Source organism: Panthera uncia, chromosome F2, assembly GCF_023721935.1.
Source record: "Panthera uncia isolate 11264 chromosome F2, Puncia_PCG_1.0, whole genome shotgun sequence".
Classification (NCBI taxonomy): Eukaryota; Metazoa; Chordata; class Mammalia; order Carnivora; family Felidae; genus Panthera; species Panthera uncia.
Genome location: NC_064812.1, coordinates 10,998,596 through 11,016,723, shown reverse-complemented (window position 1 = coordinate 11,016,723; position 18,128 = coordinate 10,998,596). Strand labels below are relative to the sequence as shown.

Below are 18,128 nucleotides of genomic sequence, written 5' to 3'. Positions count from 1 at the left end.
CTAACCTGGTCGTGCTGGCTGAAGACACGAACACGAGATGGGAGAAGTGATGGGTCGCCCAAGGACACAGAAACAAGAAAGACCTGCTCATGCTGGGGAATGGGGGGCGGGGAGGGGGAGGCTGAGGAAGGAAGGACCAGTGAAGACATGGTTGCCGCACCACTAGCTACTTTTACAAAAACAGCTAAAATAAGGAACAGGAAACTGTTTGCAAATGGGTGTGCAGAAAGCCTCACTGATAGTGTCCCATGACAAGGCAAGAATGGAGAGCACTGATAGTTGATGGGCTCCATGGAACAGACGGGGCTTCTCTGAGGAGGGGCACCTGCCTGCGGCAGGGGTGAGAGGGGCAGGGAGAGGGAGGTGTGCAGAGGAGAACTGCGACATGCCAGGTACCCCCACTTCGGCCTCATCCAAGAGGCCGAGTCACCGAGGCAAGTGGCACGTGTTCACAGATTCCTCTGTGTACTTGCGACAGGCCACCCCGGGCGGCCTCCCCCAGCCCAGGGAGGGGCATGGCTGTTCCCTTCCACGGGCCAGCAGGAGAAAGTCAGGCCCCTTTCCCAAGGTCTTAAAACAGACGTGTGAGAGAGCTGGGGTTCGGTCCGTGTCTGCGTAACTTCAAATAAGGGCCAAATACTTGAAGAAAACTTTTGTCCCCAAAACTTGGATATAAGACTCTGAGTCCAACCCAAAGGAGAGAGAGCAGGTCTGTGGAAACACAGAAGGGCAGGTTGGAGCAGTGGGGCTTCCACAGCCACCTGGGCTGGCTTCAGGCCAGCTGGGAGGGAAGACAGCTCTAGCACCCGAGAGAATGGAGCTGGGGCGTCTGCTGAATCGGAATGGAAACTGCAAGAAAATGAGGATAGTTTATCAGAACTCAAGAGGAGCCCCTCCTACCAGCAGCAGGACCCTCCGTCCTCTGCAGTGTTGTTACAACCTCACTTCCTGCGTAACAACCACTGCGGTGACTTGGAGGAGAGGCTGTGCCAGGCGGGGCACCTCGGTGAGCAAGGTAAAGGTGGCAAGGGCACGGTGGCACCAGGACAGACCGGCTCCCTCATCTAAGTTACTGTCATGTGGGATCATGCAGCCAGAAGCAACCCCAGCTGCTGCTAATTTTAACAGAGCCATTTCTGTGCTTAAAAGAAAAAGAAAAAGTATGCTGAGAAAACTCCTCGGCACTCAGACAGATGATGCTATTAGTGAATGAAGACTACAAAGCAAATAGGGAGAAGAAGCCAGTTCTAAGAGGGATGAGGACTGGCCCCCAGGCCCTGAACGAACAGCGTGGTGCCCTCCATGCAGGGGTGTGGAGACACCCAGGCTGCCCAGAGCGGAGCGAATGTGTGCACCCCAAGAATGGGGAGCCAGAACCTACCCTGCCCAGAAGGAGGGGACACACTCATACCCCACAGGCGGGAACATTAAGTGACGTAACATTTCTGGAAAGCATCTGGCAATGTACCAAAAAGCCTTAAACTGAGCAACTGAAATCCCTTCCTATAGGAATCATCAGAAAGAGGAGTAGAGCAAGGTGTGTATTATTACCATAGTAAAATGGAAAACCAGCATCAGTGACAAGAATATGAATAGTAAAGTAGGTAAATCCATAAAATGGAATATCATGCCGCCACTAAAACAGAGGGTAAAACTGTTAATTAGGAGAAAACTTCCTAAGTGAAAAATGCAGAACATAAGGCTGGATATAGGACACAGCACAAGAGGGGCTTCATTCCTGAATTATTTACATGTGCTACATATAATCCCAACTATTACCATATAATAGACAGAAAAGTAAACTTTAACATACTCCTGTCTAGGTAATACTACTAGAATTTCCAAAATTGTGGTATGCAATTTAAAAAAATATTTTTCTGTATTTTCCCTATTTTTACAATTAGGAGATATTACTTTTATAAACAGTAGAATCAACATATTTTAATGTGGAAACCAAATTTATCATGCCCACCAGGCAGGCTGGTGTCACTGCCAGAATGGAATATCCATGGACATATGTCACCTGCTTCTAGGATCTGTGACCACAAGCAAGTCCTCATTCCTAGATTTAGAATTCAGACGCTGAGAAGGCCAAAGCTACAGGAGGCAGGAAGAGTTGAAAAGAAAATTATAACCAATCTAGTTCTAAGCTTTCCAAAACATTCCCAGGACAAGTATCTTTCCTTTCAGAGTCAGGTAATAAAACAGTGGAGAAAATTCATAGCTTCTCACAGTTTCTAGTAGGCCACTCTGAAAGTGGAATTTATCTACGGAGAGGAGTAAAATTATCTACCCGGAGACACCGATCAGGCCTGCAGACATCAACACCACTGCCCTAGTTCACTTCATCAGGGAGAGCAATACACCCAACCTCCATTCAGGTAAAGGTATCAAAACGATAAAACGGGTCAACAACGAACAGACTAGTCACCTAACTTCAAATAGAGAAAACTAGTAATTTAAGGGAACCTTTTTATCCTATCTCATATAAAACAAATATGTTGGCCTAGAAGAACTAAGAGCCTTCTCAATTTTTAAATTCTGTGATTCTAATACATAAATTTGACCTTGGGCATGTTAAGCCATTTTGTTTTAGAAGAGCAGGTAACCAAATCTTCCAAAAAGTAGTCAATTTCCTGCAAAAATGCGCAGATTGTGGCGGGATACAGCACAGGCCCCAGTGGCGACAGAGACAGGTGACTGCAAAGAGCGAGACCTGGCATTTACAACCCACTACGGTACTTGGCCACCTCTGTGAGCACTGCTGACTTTCAAGTTCGGCTCCATACAACCATCTGAGCTTATATACAGGTATCTGGTCGAACACCAAGGCTCGTGAAGGGCAAGGAGAAGCAGGCGGCATGGCAACCAATGAACCAGGAGTTCAAGACCCACCTCTGCCAACAGGGATGTAAACACTGGGACCTGTTTTTATGTCCTCAAGAAGAGACATGGAACCACTAGACTGGGGTCTCTCTCCACCTCCTCCAGAAAGTACCCCTTAGAAGTCACAGGGGGCATCCTCAAACATTCATTCGAAGTATATGATCCTCATAAAATCTGTTTTTAGCACCAATACTCATGTATATTTTGCTTTGTTCTCTGTGATTTCCTTGATATTTGTATACACTTCTAGTTATGATTGTTTAAATATATGTTGACTGCTGGTCATTTAACTTGCCTACGTTTACCCATCCCCCTCCCTGCCCCCCCCCTTTGAGTAACACTGATACTCCAGGCAGGCACACCACACTTATCTTATAACAGCGATCCTCCCATCCCAGGGCATCACAGAAACCCCCAGAGAACTCATTCCCTAGCATGAGATGCAAGGTTCTTAACAATCGGAAAATTTTCTCCCTGCTATAATTTTCTATGATAAAGTGAAACAATGTAGGTCCAAGTGCTTGGCTCATAACAGGTGGTTAGACAAGAGACACTAACTAATCGACTTGTTTTCTTTATTGAAATAAACTTGCTTTGAAAATGTGCAGCAAAGAGTCCTGAGCTGGGAGAGCAAACCATAAATACCGTGCTGACGATGCTACTGCTGACACAGTCCCTGATCTCTAGAATTTCCCCTTGAGAAGAATGAAGCGTGGGGAAGAAAAGAGAGGCAGTGAGCAAAACACACAAAAGAAAAAAAAATTCAATGAAACAACTCAGGAAGCCTGAGTGACCAGGTAGGCATGTGCTGTGACAAACTGCATAAGGACCTGAGAGAAAGAAACTCACGCTCTAGTTCCAACAAGAAGTCTCTCTGCAGATGAATTCCATGCCATCCGTGGTTAAAAAAAAAAAAAAGAAAGAAAGAAAGAAAGAAAGAAAGAAAGAAAGAAAGAAAGAAAGTGTTGTAACGAATCATGGGTCCCTCTCTGCTCGGATGCAAATACGTTATGGAGTTACTCTAATCTGAATTCATCCTGAGGTCCTGTAGTCTCCCGTGGAAGGGATATACTAATCTTATCCCAAACAGCCTCGTTTTACCTTGTCTCCTAATCTTTAGGCTCCCCTATTCTTCAGAATGCAGAAGGAACACACAGGTTAAATAACTCACTAAATACAGAACTGGGGGCAAGGAACTGGAGAGGGGAAAGTAAGTATTATCGACCTTTCTAAAAACAATTCCCGTTGTACTCTGATGAGGACTCAGCTCAAAATAAATAATGCTGTCTGGATGCAGTTCAGCAAATATTTATTGAGAGATTATGGCAAATCCTCATGCTAGGGTCTGTGAAGAATGTATAGAACACATAGTCCTTGCCAAGGTGAGTTTACAATCTGGTAGGAGAGACAAGATGAACATATAAATAACTAACGAGGGGTAGGATGTGATAAGGACAAAAGAGATCCAAAGACCGGTGTTGCAGAGAAGTGGGGAGAAGTCATTTCCAGGCCAGGCAGACAGAAAGCTTCAGAAAGATGGGGCTTTCTCATGACCTAGGCACAGGACTGCTTCCTCCCAGGCTTCGTGACACAATAGGCATTTGTGGAATCCAAGAGCAGAATGGGCAACACGAAGGGAGTATCGACGCACCTGCCGCTAAGGAGAGAGCCCAACCCCAGTCACTAAGGACATCTACGCAAAGAGGAAGAGAACTCGGTGGCTCTTTAAGCACCAAGAACCAACTAATCTTCATGAGGGCAGCACCCGGATTGTTCTGGCCCATCACCATGGGCTGCAGAGCACGTTTCCCAATGCTGAAGCAAACAGAAGCATAAAGATGACACTATGGGCACTTATTTAGGGATGTGGGTTGAGAAAGAGGAGTGAAAACTCTTGGGTGTTTTTGAATGCTGGTATAGAGAAGCAAGACAGCATACATGAATGAGCCTTTAGAAGCCATAACCAATACCAAGAGACACGAAGGAGGCAGTATTCAGTTGTCCTCACCTTCCCAGACAAACACATGTCTTCTAAAGCACAGGTTTCTACTTGTTAGTCCCTGTACTGCTGGGTAAGGAAGTGAACGCCATTCAAATGCCATCTGTAGCAGAAATGAGATTATGAGATTCCCACCTCATAAAAAGTCATGTTTGACCCCTCTAACTTCCCTCTGCTGTTCACGTGCTCTACTCCCCCTCTCCAGCCAGAATGCTTCCCTCCCTCGTCTATGTTCCCATAGCCCCTCGCAGACACCACTGTGAACGGGTCATCGCGCTGTGTCAGCGTTAAGCAGACACTGTTATGTAAAACACCTATGCAATGCCGGACGCTCTGCAGACGTGCAGTGAACGTGAGGTACCTCCCCTCTGGTCTGTGGGGTCCTTCAGTGCGTGCGCCCATCTTTAGATCCCACGGCTTAACAGAGTAACAGGCACAAAGCAACTTGATCTGGATAAATAAAGACCCAGAAACACAGAGGAGCCAATAGGGGAGAGCTTCTCCCCTCTTGTCCAGGGCTCCCAGAGCCGCCTATAACTTCCTTACAGCTCCACACCCCTCATTCCGCCAGGAGCCATCCCTCTCCTGCCCTGCCCACTCCATTAGATGCCAAGTAACTAAACCCTCAGGGTCAATCCACAAGTCAGCAGAATTCAACTTTCTGCAAAGGGCTGGCAGTGTTACCAGGAAGATCTGGCCAGTCTGGGCGGGGCCCTCCAGGTCCTGTATGAATCCCACTCAGTCCTACTCACTTCTGCTCAGGCTGTTCACTTCTCCTGTACTTACAGAAATAGGAGGCTGGCTTCTCTTTTTCCAGAATGAGATTAGGAAGTAAGCACCAGGGATCAGCAAACCCTGCTCTGGGAATGGCGGAGAGACTTAGGTCTGTCCTGGGAACAGATAGGGGTTAAAAAGTTTGAATCCCACACTCAACTAGAGAGAGCTGGCGCCCCTTGCAGAAAAGAAATTCTTTAAAACTCCGGTGAAAAAGCTTCAAAGTCTGACCCCTTTGTTCTACAGAAGAGGAAACAAGATGCAGTGACTCGGGGAATCGCTTGGATGAAGCAAGGACATCAGACAACAGGAGCGGACTGCACATGCCCTGAATGACTCAGATGGGTTCAAGGAGAATTAACTCTATCCGAGTTAGCGCTACATCAATACTGGCAGCATAATTCATAGCAACAGTTAAAACAGAGGCCCCTGATTTTATGGATGAACAGGGCTATGAACTTTCACGGGAACTTAAAACTTCGCCTTTTATCCAGCTGCTGAAGATTCTCGTCACAAACACTCCCATGGCTCTCGTGCTAACCACTCCGTTTGTAAAGCGCTACTTGGAAAAACAGATAGCTTCTGGTTAGTGGCAACTTGCTTCCTTAGCTAGAGGCAGCCGAACGTGGGCATGGAGTGCAAGAAGCGGAAGAGGCCTCCTCACACAGGCAGCTGTGCAAAGCGAAGGTGAGGCAGCCCGCCCAACACGGGCTGACAGCGGGACCACAAGCCTCCCAAAGCCCAGCCCCGCGCCCAGGCCCCTCCAGAGGGGAATGTGTCCTTCCCTCACCCGGACATTCTCGTTGCCCCAGGCCCGGAATTTCAGTGATATTTTGGGGTGGGAGGGAAGATGTGGGAGAACAGCAGGGGCAGAAATCAACGTGTGGGCTTTCAACCTTTCCTTTTCTGAAAACTCAGACCAGTTTACATCTCGCTCTTTCTGGGGACCAAATTTTAACTGGGAGGAGAATTCTGACATACGGGAGAACTCTTCTTACAAAGTATTCCCAACGCAAATAGAATGTCTGAACGGTGGCTCAGATAATACAGATAATACGGTACTGAGGCCAGCTTCAAAGAGTGCAAAGGGAGCACGCTGCTCTGCTGCTCTGTGCTTACCTACCTCGTGTGAATCTGGGCAGCCACACCTTGAGCTTTCTTGTGAAAAGAGAGACAACTGTGCCATTTGCTCCCATCTTGCTCTCCCTATGAGCATATTCAGAGATGCTGCCTCTCAAACTGTGTGCTCCCTAAGACTGCACACACCTGTCTGCATGACCCTTTGTTGATGGGCTACCGCGGGGAACAAGGCGTCCTGGGCAAAGATGAAAGCTCAGTGTCTCCAAGCGGCCACACTTAAGGAGCTACTCAGTCACAGAACATGAAGCAGAATGAAGGGTCATAACCGCCGATGACACCGAGTGCCCCATACAAGTGGGGAGCGACGCTCATTCTTTTCCGGCAGTGTCTCGCCCACTCTCTGCAAAACTGCCGTAGAGATAGATATTTTGCACTGACTAGGTGAGACGGTGCTGGAAAAGAATGAGCGTCGCTCCCCATTCGTATGGGGCACTCGGTGTCATCGGCGGTTATGACCCTTCATTCTGCTTCGTGTTCCGTAACTGTGTAGTTTTTACGTCACGACCCCTTACGGACGGCACTCGTACCGTACATGACGAAGCTGAGGCTCAGCGAGACGGAAGTGACTCCAAACCCTACTGTCGGCGACGGGGGCCACATCGCCAGTTCCCGAGCACCATATATGCCGGAAGCCGTGCCATGTTGTACACCTGACACGGGATCTTGTCACTCCATCTTCCCAGCACTCCTTTCAGGGAGGCGCCACTGTTATCCTCAACTCACAACTGACAACATGGACACAGTTAAGATAATCTGCACGGCAGAGCTGGGACAGGAACCTGGGTCTTCTGGACTCCACCTCTATTTCTAGGTGGTGCATCACAGAAGGCTTGCGGAGGTGGAGGTGGTGGCCTGTGACCGGTGCAGAGCCTCAACGCCAACCTACCAGAGCACGTCCTTTGCTCTACCGGGGGCTGAGGAGAGAGGAGAGCTCCAACATGCTAGTTAACGCATGACACGGTCTGCAACCAAGTTTGCTTTCAAGGCCAATTGTCAGAATTACCAGATATACCCTTGTGCCTGCTTGCAAAGCCTGAGAATCCTACTTCATTCTTTCATTTTATGAAACAGTCAACATTGCACTAGGATCCCCTGTTTAAGTGCAGAGCAGCAGAAGAGCCTCGAGTAACTTTCCACCCCAAATAAAATACAGGGTTTCGATACAAACCATGAACACACGCTAATGTATGTGAAAGGTAGTCGGTTGGTGCAACACTGCTGAGCTCTTGCTGCAAGAGCTTTCATTTCCATCTACCCTAAAAGATGGTCGAACAGCCTACTCACCGCTAATCAAACTGAATTAACATTCGGAGGCCAGCAAAGGGTAGAGAAAACACGACAACTAACAACTGGATGTAAATGTTGTAAACCCGAACAAGTTAGGATAGGCACTCGGCAAATGCACAGAAACAGGTTCTATGAGAATCCCGACATTTAAAAGCAAAGCATGAACTTGGTGCATCTCTCCACAGCATGTTCCCTAGCCCTGGAACGTGAAAACAATCCCACTGATTGTTGAAACGGCGGCCTGTTTCTTCAAGATCACTTCCTCTCCCAAGTCACCTGAACTTGAGCCTGCTAGTGGCAGGCACAGCAGACCACTGCACCTACCGCCCCACCTTAGCCCCCCCGTGTCATGATACCACGATTCTGATGGGAAACAAATGGATGGATACCTATGGCTCATCACATGTTCCCTCTCTCCTCTGTCACGGACTGCTGCTGCTGTCCCCTGAACAGCCATGGCGTGACCTCAGAGAGGTGTGGTAGTGAGGCTTGGGCTTGGTCTCCCTCAGTGGCTCCAGGAGCATCTCACAGCACAGGCTGTGGCCCTAAGTACAGTTGAAGCGTCCATGCTACCTAACTGTAAGTATATGACTCCCAGGCGACTCTACTGACCTGGTGAAAGGGGCCCAGCATGAACATTCCCTGTAACAAAGGAAGTAACGTAGAAGTCCAATAGCAATGGGGGTGCCTGGCTGGCTCAGTTGGTGGAGCGTGAGACTCTTGATCTTGGGGTTTTGAGTTTGAGCCTCACGTTGGGTGTTGAGATTACTTCAAAATAAAATCTTCAAAAGATAAATAAATAAATAAATAACGTCCAACAGCAATGGAATGGTTGTTACATTAAGGTACATCCACATAATACAATACTATGCAGCCAGTAAAAGGAGTTTGGAAATGTCCAGAAAAAGCAAATCCAGAGACAAAAAGTAGGCTAGTTGAGGGCTGGCGGAGGGGGGGATGGGGGGCAGGGTTGGAAGAAAATGGGGAGTGATGCTCATGGGTATAGGGCTTCTTGGGGGTGATAAAATGTTCTGAAATTATACAACTCTGTCAGTATTCTAAAAACCATTGCTCTGTATACTTTAAATGGATGAAGTGTGGTGTATGAATATGTCAATAAAGCCGTCATAAAAAACGACGGTTTGGGAGACCAATGACGTAGAGAAATGCTCAATATAATGTTATGGGGAAATGGCAGGTTTTAAGACATATTATTTAGTAGGATTCCACTGCACAACCCTCCCTCCCTCCTTCCCTCTCTCTCTCTCTTTCTTCTCGGTTTACTGCTTCTGTTTCTACCACCACTGCTGCGACTGTGAATGGTGACCATTCACTGAGCACTTAAACTGCGTGCCAGCCGCTGTGGTAAGTTAAGAACCGCACATGCGTTGCTCATCTACTGTCAAAACGGTCCTCAGAGACTGGTACTACTACAAAGAGGGAACGGACCGGGCCACAGGGAAACAGAACAGACCGCGCCTGAGTTCACACACGTGGTATGTAGGGTCCAGCAGACATTCAAAACCAGGACCGTCAGACCAGAACCTGTGCTCTCAACCACAGTGCCACAGAACATGGTGGCCGATGGTTTCCAAAGTCGTGAAAGCACAGGTGACCTAACCTTCGTCACCTTGGTTGCAACAAACCCGCGTTAATTTTCAGGCCATGTGAGGAAAAAGAAATATATGTCATTTTTCCAAATAAAAGTAAGAAGTTCTGAGCACGTGCCTTCCGCGGTAGGCCCAGGGCACAAGCAACACCTTGAACACACAACACCGCACCAAACTATTTCCAAGAGGGAGATGAGCAGTGAGGCAAAACGCTGTAAAAACCAAATTAATTAGTCATGGCTCAGAAGAGAGTCTTGCAGCTGGAAGAGGCAAGGCCTCTAGGCTAGCTGGAAATTTAGGCCAATACTTTCCTTGACCAGACTTCGCACAGTTGGAATACGGTATCTGCTTAAATTGTCCCCGGGGGGCCTCTGCTGCTGAGGCACCTCATTCCAATTGAGACCCAGAGGTGGGTGCCCCTTCCTCACAATGAACTCTCTACATGGGGCGTGTGAGCTCCCCAACTATCCGGAGGCTGGCATCGTCGACTCCCACCGTCCCTGATTCTTCTCCGGGGGACAGCAGCTCCCTGCACCACTTCTAGAAAAAAATGATGTCCCGCTCTGCTACATGCTGGTCTCCGTCCCCCGGCTCCCTGCGCTTCAGACTGTGCGAACTTGCATGGCTGCTACACCACCAAGGGCAGAGCAAGGACCCAGGACCTGGACAGATTCACTCCGCTTCCAAGGGGCTACCAGGTAAGAGGCCCCCTGAAGTCGGCAGGTCTAAATGTGTCATCTTACAAACGCAGAAAGTGGCTGGGTGGATGGCCACGCAACTCATTCTAGTTCCACGGTGACACTGACACGCTGACTCCAATCTTCCGAGCAAATACGTTACCGGATCACACGGAACGTGTAGCTAACTAAAAAACTCCAGGTGCTTTCCAACTGTAAAAAGTTAAGAGTCCTTCCCGTTTTAAGGAAAAAGAGAAGAAACAGGGACAAAATAAAGTCACACAGATGTGTTGATTCTTCCAGTAATTCCTTCTGGCCATCGATGATAATGCTATACTTCTCTATGGGGTGGTTGGAGATAGTGTCATCCTAAGTTCTCCTTGGAGGAAATCCCCACGGCTTAGTGACGAGTCTTACTTATTAATCAACCGGAGCAGCACAGCCCTATTTTTTCAAATAATTTCCAAGTCAACACACCCAGCAGCCCTAAATCACCACTTTTCTCCTGTCCTGCCCCCAGAGGGAGGGATGTTTGATGTTACAGCGAGTGCCCTAGCTTTCAGAGAGAGATGGCTGTAATCTAATTCCACAATTTGTCAAATAGGACATTTTCATTGCAGCTGGACCCAGCTGGAAATGAATCTCTCCCACACACATCCCAACAGAACATAAAACATAAAAGGCATTTAAAAGAGAAAGAGAAAGAGAGACAGAGACAGAGACAGAGAGACAGAAACAGAGATTGATTGCTTCATCAAATCAAACTGAACAGGCATGAAATAAAGCCAGTACCACTGCCAAGGGGATGCTGACCCCTACCACCCATCTAATAATGGAAGTTTCATATCACCCTGTACTTGCCCACCTCGGGCCTTTGCTCAAAGGTATCTTCCATCTGGAATGTTCTATTCATCTCTCCTTCATGGTGTAGGTCAGAGAGAACCTTCCAACATCCCTCCAGGTGGAACTAGCTGTGTCCTCCCGGAGCAATCCCATCACCACAGCACTGACCACGGTCTGGGCCGTGTTACAGTTCACTCTGCACCCTGCCCCAGTCCTCATTCACCTGTGAACACCGCCAGAGCAAACACCACGTCCAATTCATTCTGTCACCTTCTCCCCAGCATCTACCACAGACTAGGCACACAGGAGGTGCTCAAATGATGTCAGAATCAAATAAAACGAACTTAGTGTGATGTGAGGCCTTCCTGAGCGTTTACGATTTATATTGCCAAAAAGAATCTGTCCTGTGGGTAGGCTTTATGATGGATCACTGTTTCCATTCCCACGGTAACGGTGTATATATGTCTGTAAGGGAGAGAGGGAAGAGTACAGGGCTCCATCAAATAAATCCATGGTTTATTTTTTGTCACCTTCTGGGAATTCTGCCTGCCTTTACGTACATCCATTCTGAGCCCAAAAAGTACCCCAGATTGAAGAGTATACATGAAACCATGAAGAATAATATGTTGAATCCAATTTTGTACAAGCTATGGGGGTGAGAGGGGGGTGCTCCTGAAGGTGCAGACAGACCTACTTCCACTTGGACTTCACGTGTTTCCCCTGCAGCAGCCCAAAACGAGCTTTGGCAGCAGAAAGATCAGGGTTCAAAAGTCGCCTCTGCCACTTTTTTTAGCTGTGACCTCGGCCAGACAAGTCTCGCCAATACTCACTTTCCCTAGCTGCAAGATGAGGGAGACATGACTTCCCAGCAGACGGATGTAAAATGTAAAGGACAGACAAGATATAAAGGGCCCAGAACCTAGTGGGCACACATGCGATGGCAGCTAACCAAACTGTCAGCGTGGGGGGTTCCAGGGTTAAGGAGGAGGGGAGGGATGTTTTAGTTAAGGCAGAAGACGGCTGTGGCTATTTTCAGGGAGAGGGCAAGGAAGGTCCCTATCCCCACCTGGACCGCACATCCTAGGTCAGCTGACACCGCAATGTCATCTTGCTCTCAGACCCACCCCTCTGAGCCATGACGAACTGGCAAACCCAGGGCAAGGACTCGAGGGAGGCAGCCTGTGGAGAGGAAAGGACAGTGGCTCTGAGCACTCCTTACTATGTCAACTTGGTCAGCTGACTTCACCCCCTGGGTACCAGCTGAGGAAAACGAGCCCGGATGGTAAGCAAAACACACTCACACAGCATTCAAAGCCACCCAGTGATTCCCGTATTCAACCTGCCAGGAACCTCCTCGACAACAACTTACACTGAGGCAGACAGGAGATCCAACCTTACTTCCTGCCTTTTTTGGGGAGAGCAGTTACTTAATTTCTGAGCCTGTTTCTTCATTTGTAAAGGTATTACAAGGAAGGTATTAGGTAAATAGTTCAGCACAGTGACTGGTATCTAGTCAAGAGGTACCAAACCCTCAAGATTGTGTAGCTAATCACTGTTATTAACGATACGAAGTACAAGCAAAGCATTTTATTTTTTCTTCCAAGCAAAGCTTTTTACAAACACACACACACCCACGATCCAATACGCGACGTATCTAGGCGCGTGTGCACACACACACGTTATGCACATCGAGTGCAGGGAGGGATCAGAATCTACAAAGCCAGAAAGGGAGAAGACTGAGGTCTGGGTTTGCTTTCTCAGAAACACCAATTCCAGATAGTGTGACAGGATACATTAAATCATAGGGTTCACACAGAGAACACAAGATACTGCTAGCTACGATTTCAAATCCAAGTGGAAAAGCCTCTCTTTGAGGCTTCACCAATCATTGCATTTTGGGTCATGGAGTAAAAATTTCAGAATGGAAATCAGGAATATTTCGTTCAACTTTGAGGAAACAACTGGACTTGTGAGACCTCCTGCTTCTGCTCTGTACCGTTCTGTTACTTTCACTGAGGACACTGACACTTGCACCAAGGCAGGTCGACACCCGCATCCCAACTGGCAGTGGGTATAATGAGACACTCCAGCTCTCTCGTCCCCTACTGAGAAAGCAAACCCAAGTTTGCCAAAAAACCCATCCATACCACCTGCACTTTTTGAATACTCAATCCCATTTCAAATTAAATAACCACTTTTAGCTAGTTTCTGTGATTGCGGAATGGTACTTTAGTTTCTGTTATTGTTATTTGTACACTGTCACATAAAACATAATACAAAGAACAACTAATTTTGCTCCAACAATTAAAAAACTTTGCAATTCCGAAGCCAAAATGGAATTCAACATCAAGAGCAGTGCATTTGAAGTATTCCAGAATGCAATAAGAACTTTTCTTTCTCTAATTAAAAGGAAAACAGTTTCTCTTTCTAAATGGCTGAGCATAGAATAAAAAGCCTACTTCTCTAGTTAACCCCACCCAAATTTTTTTAATGTTTATTTTTGAGAGCAAGGGAGCAAGTGGGGAGCAGCAGAGAAAGAGAGAGAGAGAGAGAGAGAGAGAGAGAGAGAGAGAGAATCCCAAGCAGGCTCCGTGCTATCAGTGCAGAGCCTGACGTGGGGCTCGAACCCACAAACCATGAGATCACGACCTGAGCCATGGTATCAAGGGTCTGATGCTTAACCGACTGAGCCACACTGGCACCCCTCCCCTAATTTACTTTCTACTTCCTTTTTTTTTTAAATGTCTATTATATTTTTGAGAGAAAGCGAGAGAGAGCAAGCGAGGGAAGGGCAGAGAGGAGACACAGAATCTGAAAAGCAGGCTCCAGGCTGCAAGCTGTCAGCACAGAACCTGACACAGGGTTCAAACTCATGAGCCAGGAGATCATGACCTGAGCCGAAGTCAGATGCCCAAATGACTGAGCCAACCAGGCACCCCGACTTTCTACTTTCTTTATCACTTCTTTGAATTGAATGGGTGATCTTCATTAATATCCCCATCTGGAAGGAGAAGCCTATTAGCATGCCAATGACTATCTATAACTTAACTTGAAGGCACATACAGTGTGGCAGGTACAATTTTCATTTCACTTTTATAACAAATACTTTAAAAAGCAGTTTTATATAAAGATCTAAGAAATCTGTAGCGGTTAGAGAGAAATGTTTTTTAAAAAGGGGAAATAATAAAATATCCAAGTAAATAACCAATAAAAATAAATATCCAATAAAATACCCAAAAAAATATGTATTCACATTACAGAAAAAACTAGTAATAACAACATTCACAAAGATTCTAGTACAAAACCGTTCGATCTTGGGGTGCCCAGGTGGCTCAGTCGGTTAAGCGTCCGACTTCAGTTCGGGTCATGAACTCACTGTTCGGGGGTTCGAGCCCCACGTCGGGCTCTGTGCGGACAGCTCAGAGCCTGGAGCCTGCTTCGGATTCTGTTGTCTCCCCTCTCTCTGCCCCTCCCTGGCTCATGCTCTCTCTCTCGCTCTCAAAAATAAAATAAATGTTAAAAAAAAATTTTTTTAAATAAAACAAAACAAAACAGTTCAATCTTTCATGCTAAACTTTTGGTTGGAGGCCAAACCATGTTGTGTTCTGTTTGGCCAAGTGGCTCTCAAAGCTGAAAGTGAAATGAAATGACAGGAGGCCTCCACTTTAGGTTCTCCTCCTGCCCATCCTCACTTCCTAAGTACTCTTACCCCTTCCAAGCTGGCTGGATTACCTAAAAGGTTATTCTCCAAAGGGTTCTACACCAAAACGCTAACTTTGAGCATATTTAGATGATGCAGTTATAGGTGGTTTTCACATTCTTCTTTACTTCTGTACCAAACAGGGAAGGCTACAAAAAAAGAAAAAGTTAAAAAAAAAAAAAAAAAAGTCATGGCAGGGCGTTTCCCATCCTGAAGCACAAAGAGTTACATGCACTGAAATGAACTACTGGATGTGTTCATTCGTTCGGCAGCATTTCTGGAGGACCGTTTGTGTGATGAGCAAGGTGCTGTCCCAGAGAAGCTGAGCCTACAGGTAGGGGTCTCGTGTGCACAAGGGTGGGGAAGAGGGAACAACGGTTAGGAAAGGTCTCTTCTGGATGGTGACATCTGAGCTCTGTCCAGAAAGACGAACAGGTGCTCACCTGGAAGAAGGCAAAGGGTATGAAACAGCAATAAGCTTTCCAGATGCTTCTGCTCCTTCGGGCAGCGGGAAAGGAGGGCAGCAAGGAGCCCTCTGCTAAGGAGAATGGACGTTACCCCGTGAACAGGGAAAGCTACTGAGGCCCACACGTGAAGAGTTACACCTTCATTTCCAGGTAATAAAAAGCTGGCTATATCAAGCACGCTTCTTGGGTAATGGAAAAAGCCAAGCACGTGATGAAATGCTATCACAGAGCCCCAGCTCTTCATTCATTCACAAACCCCAGCCTCCCTGATGCTCTGCCTGCACTCTACTCAGATTCAGCAAGAGTTCAGGAAACGACATATATGGTCCGTGTTTTACTTTTAAACTAGAGCGTGAGTCACCAAATTTGAACAGAACTTCAGGCCATAAAGCAAACCACTCTGATGGCTTAAAAATTACTTCTAGCTATGGCATATGACCAAAATAAACTTTTATTTGACAATTCAGAGCCAACAGAACACAAAATGAATGAAAGATCTATTATACTTCATGTGTATAGCGACTGCCTGTTGCTTTCACATTCTTGACGGCCCTGTACCACATCACAGAGTACTTTTCATACCACAGCATCAACAAAGACCCCCCTTCAGACTCTGGAAAAACTGGGCATCTCTCTCAGATGCCAACAGCTCTCCGTTCACTGATATAAAACAGCAACATGATTAGGAACAATCACCTTACTGACAAAGTACCTCTGTCACTAAGAAATCTTCCCTTCAGATTATCCGAGTACGTATCGGACGTGCACACTTCCCTTTCAGAATATCAAGCCTCTCTCCTTTTCCTTCACTAGCTTCCTGTGCTCACTCTCATTCCCAAAATTCTTTGTCACTGCTCTGCCACTGACACAAGAAGCATAAGGAGGGCCGATTTATCCTCTCCTCCCCTCAGAGTGAACTGGGGACCGGAGCATATCCCCTACTCCCTCCCCTAATGTGAGCATTAGGTGTGTGTGGTCTCAGACTGGCTCCCTTCCTTTTCATGTGGAGACGCTGACCATCTTCACACCAGAAGGACCATTAAACAGACACCTGTCATGAAGCAGACCCTCCACCAGGCATTCACACAATTCATTCATTTCATCCTCGGTATCACACAACAAGGTCCGTGTAGGAGCTCTGTTTTGCAGATAAACTAAGGCTCAAAGAAACGGAGGCACAGGGAGCGTAGCAAACTGACCAATCGTGAGATACCCGGCCAAGACCCAAACCCAGGGGCCTCAGATTCAAACCACGGCTGGTCACACCTACTTCTACTGACAACCGACGAAGCAAAAGACAGCAAGGGTCCTATCCATGTACGGCGCATATGGAAATATTGTGATCTAAAGCCAGAAGTGTCTGGAGAGTATACAACCACCCAAGTGAAAAAAGACACAGAAAGAGCTGAGCAGTGGATTCCGGGCCCGACTGGGTGGGTGAAGGGGATCCAGCAGTCCCTGCAGCTAGGGATGTGTTCTCTGTCCCACCCCACTGGTGACTCCTAGGGCACTCTGGCCAGGGAGAGACCTCACAGGTCAGCTGGGAACCCCGGCTCATGAGAAAGCCCTGTGAACACACCAGGAGTAACTACTCACAAGTATGAGCCCAAACAAGAGGTTATTAAAATTGTTAGGGAAATATTTCTTTTACGGTGCTGCCCAGTTGGTCTCAGCCCATGATTTGCAGTAAGTTTTCAGGATGTTAAAAGCAAGTGCAAAGTCCAGGCACTTTAATGATTATGAAGTATGACCACCGGGAAATGAGATTTCCAAGACAGATAAGGGGAAGGGAGGCCCAGAATGGGGACAAGCCGCGTGCAATGGAAACTACTCGACTCCAAATGCCATGCAATCACTGCCCACCAGACATGGACACCTGGGATTAAAATATTGCAAAAGGAAGCCTCAGAAGCAGCCCTCTAAAAACAATCATGCCTCCCACTCATATGACCCAAGATAAATGTTTGCTGAAAGAATGGAATGATCCACCCATCCAAGGCAATGATTCTTGCCTCACACGAAACAATCACAAGGGCCTGCGTGTGCCTGTGCATCACGCCACACACGTAAGGACCGTCTGTTTGCATCCTTGCTATTCACAGTGTGGTCTGTGGACCGGCAGCAGCAGCATCACTTGATGGGCTGTAAGGAATGCAGAACACGGGGCCCTTCCCCAAACCTACTAAATGAGAAGAAGCCGTCGAACAAGCTCCCCAGGTGATTCGTGTGCATGTTAAAGTCTGAGACACACGCAAAGCAAGCTGTACAAAGACATGACAAACTAAAGGAGCCAATGTGACGAATGTCTCCAGTGCACCTGATAAGGTATTTAAGAGAAATAATAAAGAGTGAGGCAGGATGGATGATGTCAGCATCTTTCACGTGATGCAACAGAAAGATTCAGGAAACATGCAACAGCCTCATGATCTGGGTGGAGCACGGCAAAGCCAACCAAGGGCAGACAACTTCCTGACAGTCCTCACTGCCGTATCCGTTATCGGACCAAAAGCACCTATGTGCATCCCCAGTAAAAGATGCTAGAGTGCCAGAAAGGGAAATTTTACTCCACAACCAAACCAGATGTTACTCGGCTGGAATAATGTCAAACCCCAAATGAAGCCACTAGAAAACACTGAAGAGGAACTATTTCTGCATCCAACAGCTCCCGTTAGAGGCAAAAATCTCCTCCCAGTGCACCGTTAAGAAAGCAGCTGGAGGGCTTCAGCCAAGACAGAACTTCTAGTA

At 47.1% G+C, this 18,128-nt stretch overlaps 1 protein-coding gene across 9 annotated transcripts in view; it reads right to left on the bottom strand.

Annotated features, from left to right (window-relative positions):
- Positions 1-18,128, bottom strand: part of ASAP1 (ArfGAP with SH3 domain, ankyrin repeat and PH domain 1) — a 313,407-nt gene that overhangs the window by 232,140 nt on the left and 63,139 nt on the right. For 3 of the 9 annotated variants that reach the window (XR_007458534.1, XM_049633461.1, XM_049633463.1), the window contains exon 1: positions 6-7,089. The exons of 5 other annotated variants lie outside the window; for them this stretch is intronic. Coding sequence is in view for 3 of the 4 variants with exons in the window: in XM_049633461.1 (XP_049489418.1) it covers positions 6-413 (408 nt within the window). In the remaining variant the exon portion in view is untranslated. Of the gene's footprint in view, positions 1-5; positions 7,090-18,128 lie in introns of those variants that run through there. One more of the 9 variants, XM_049633462.1, reaches the window with a different exon arrangement.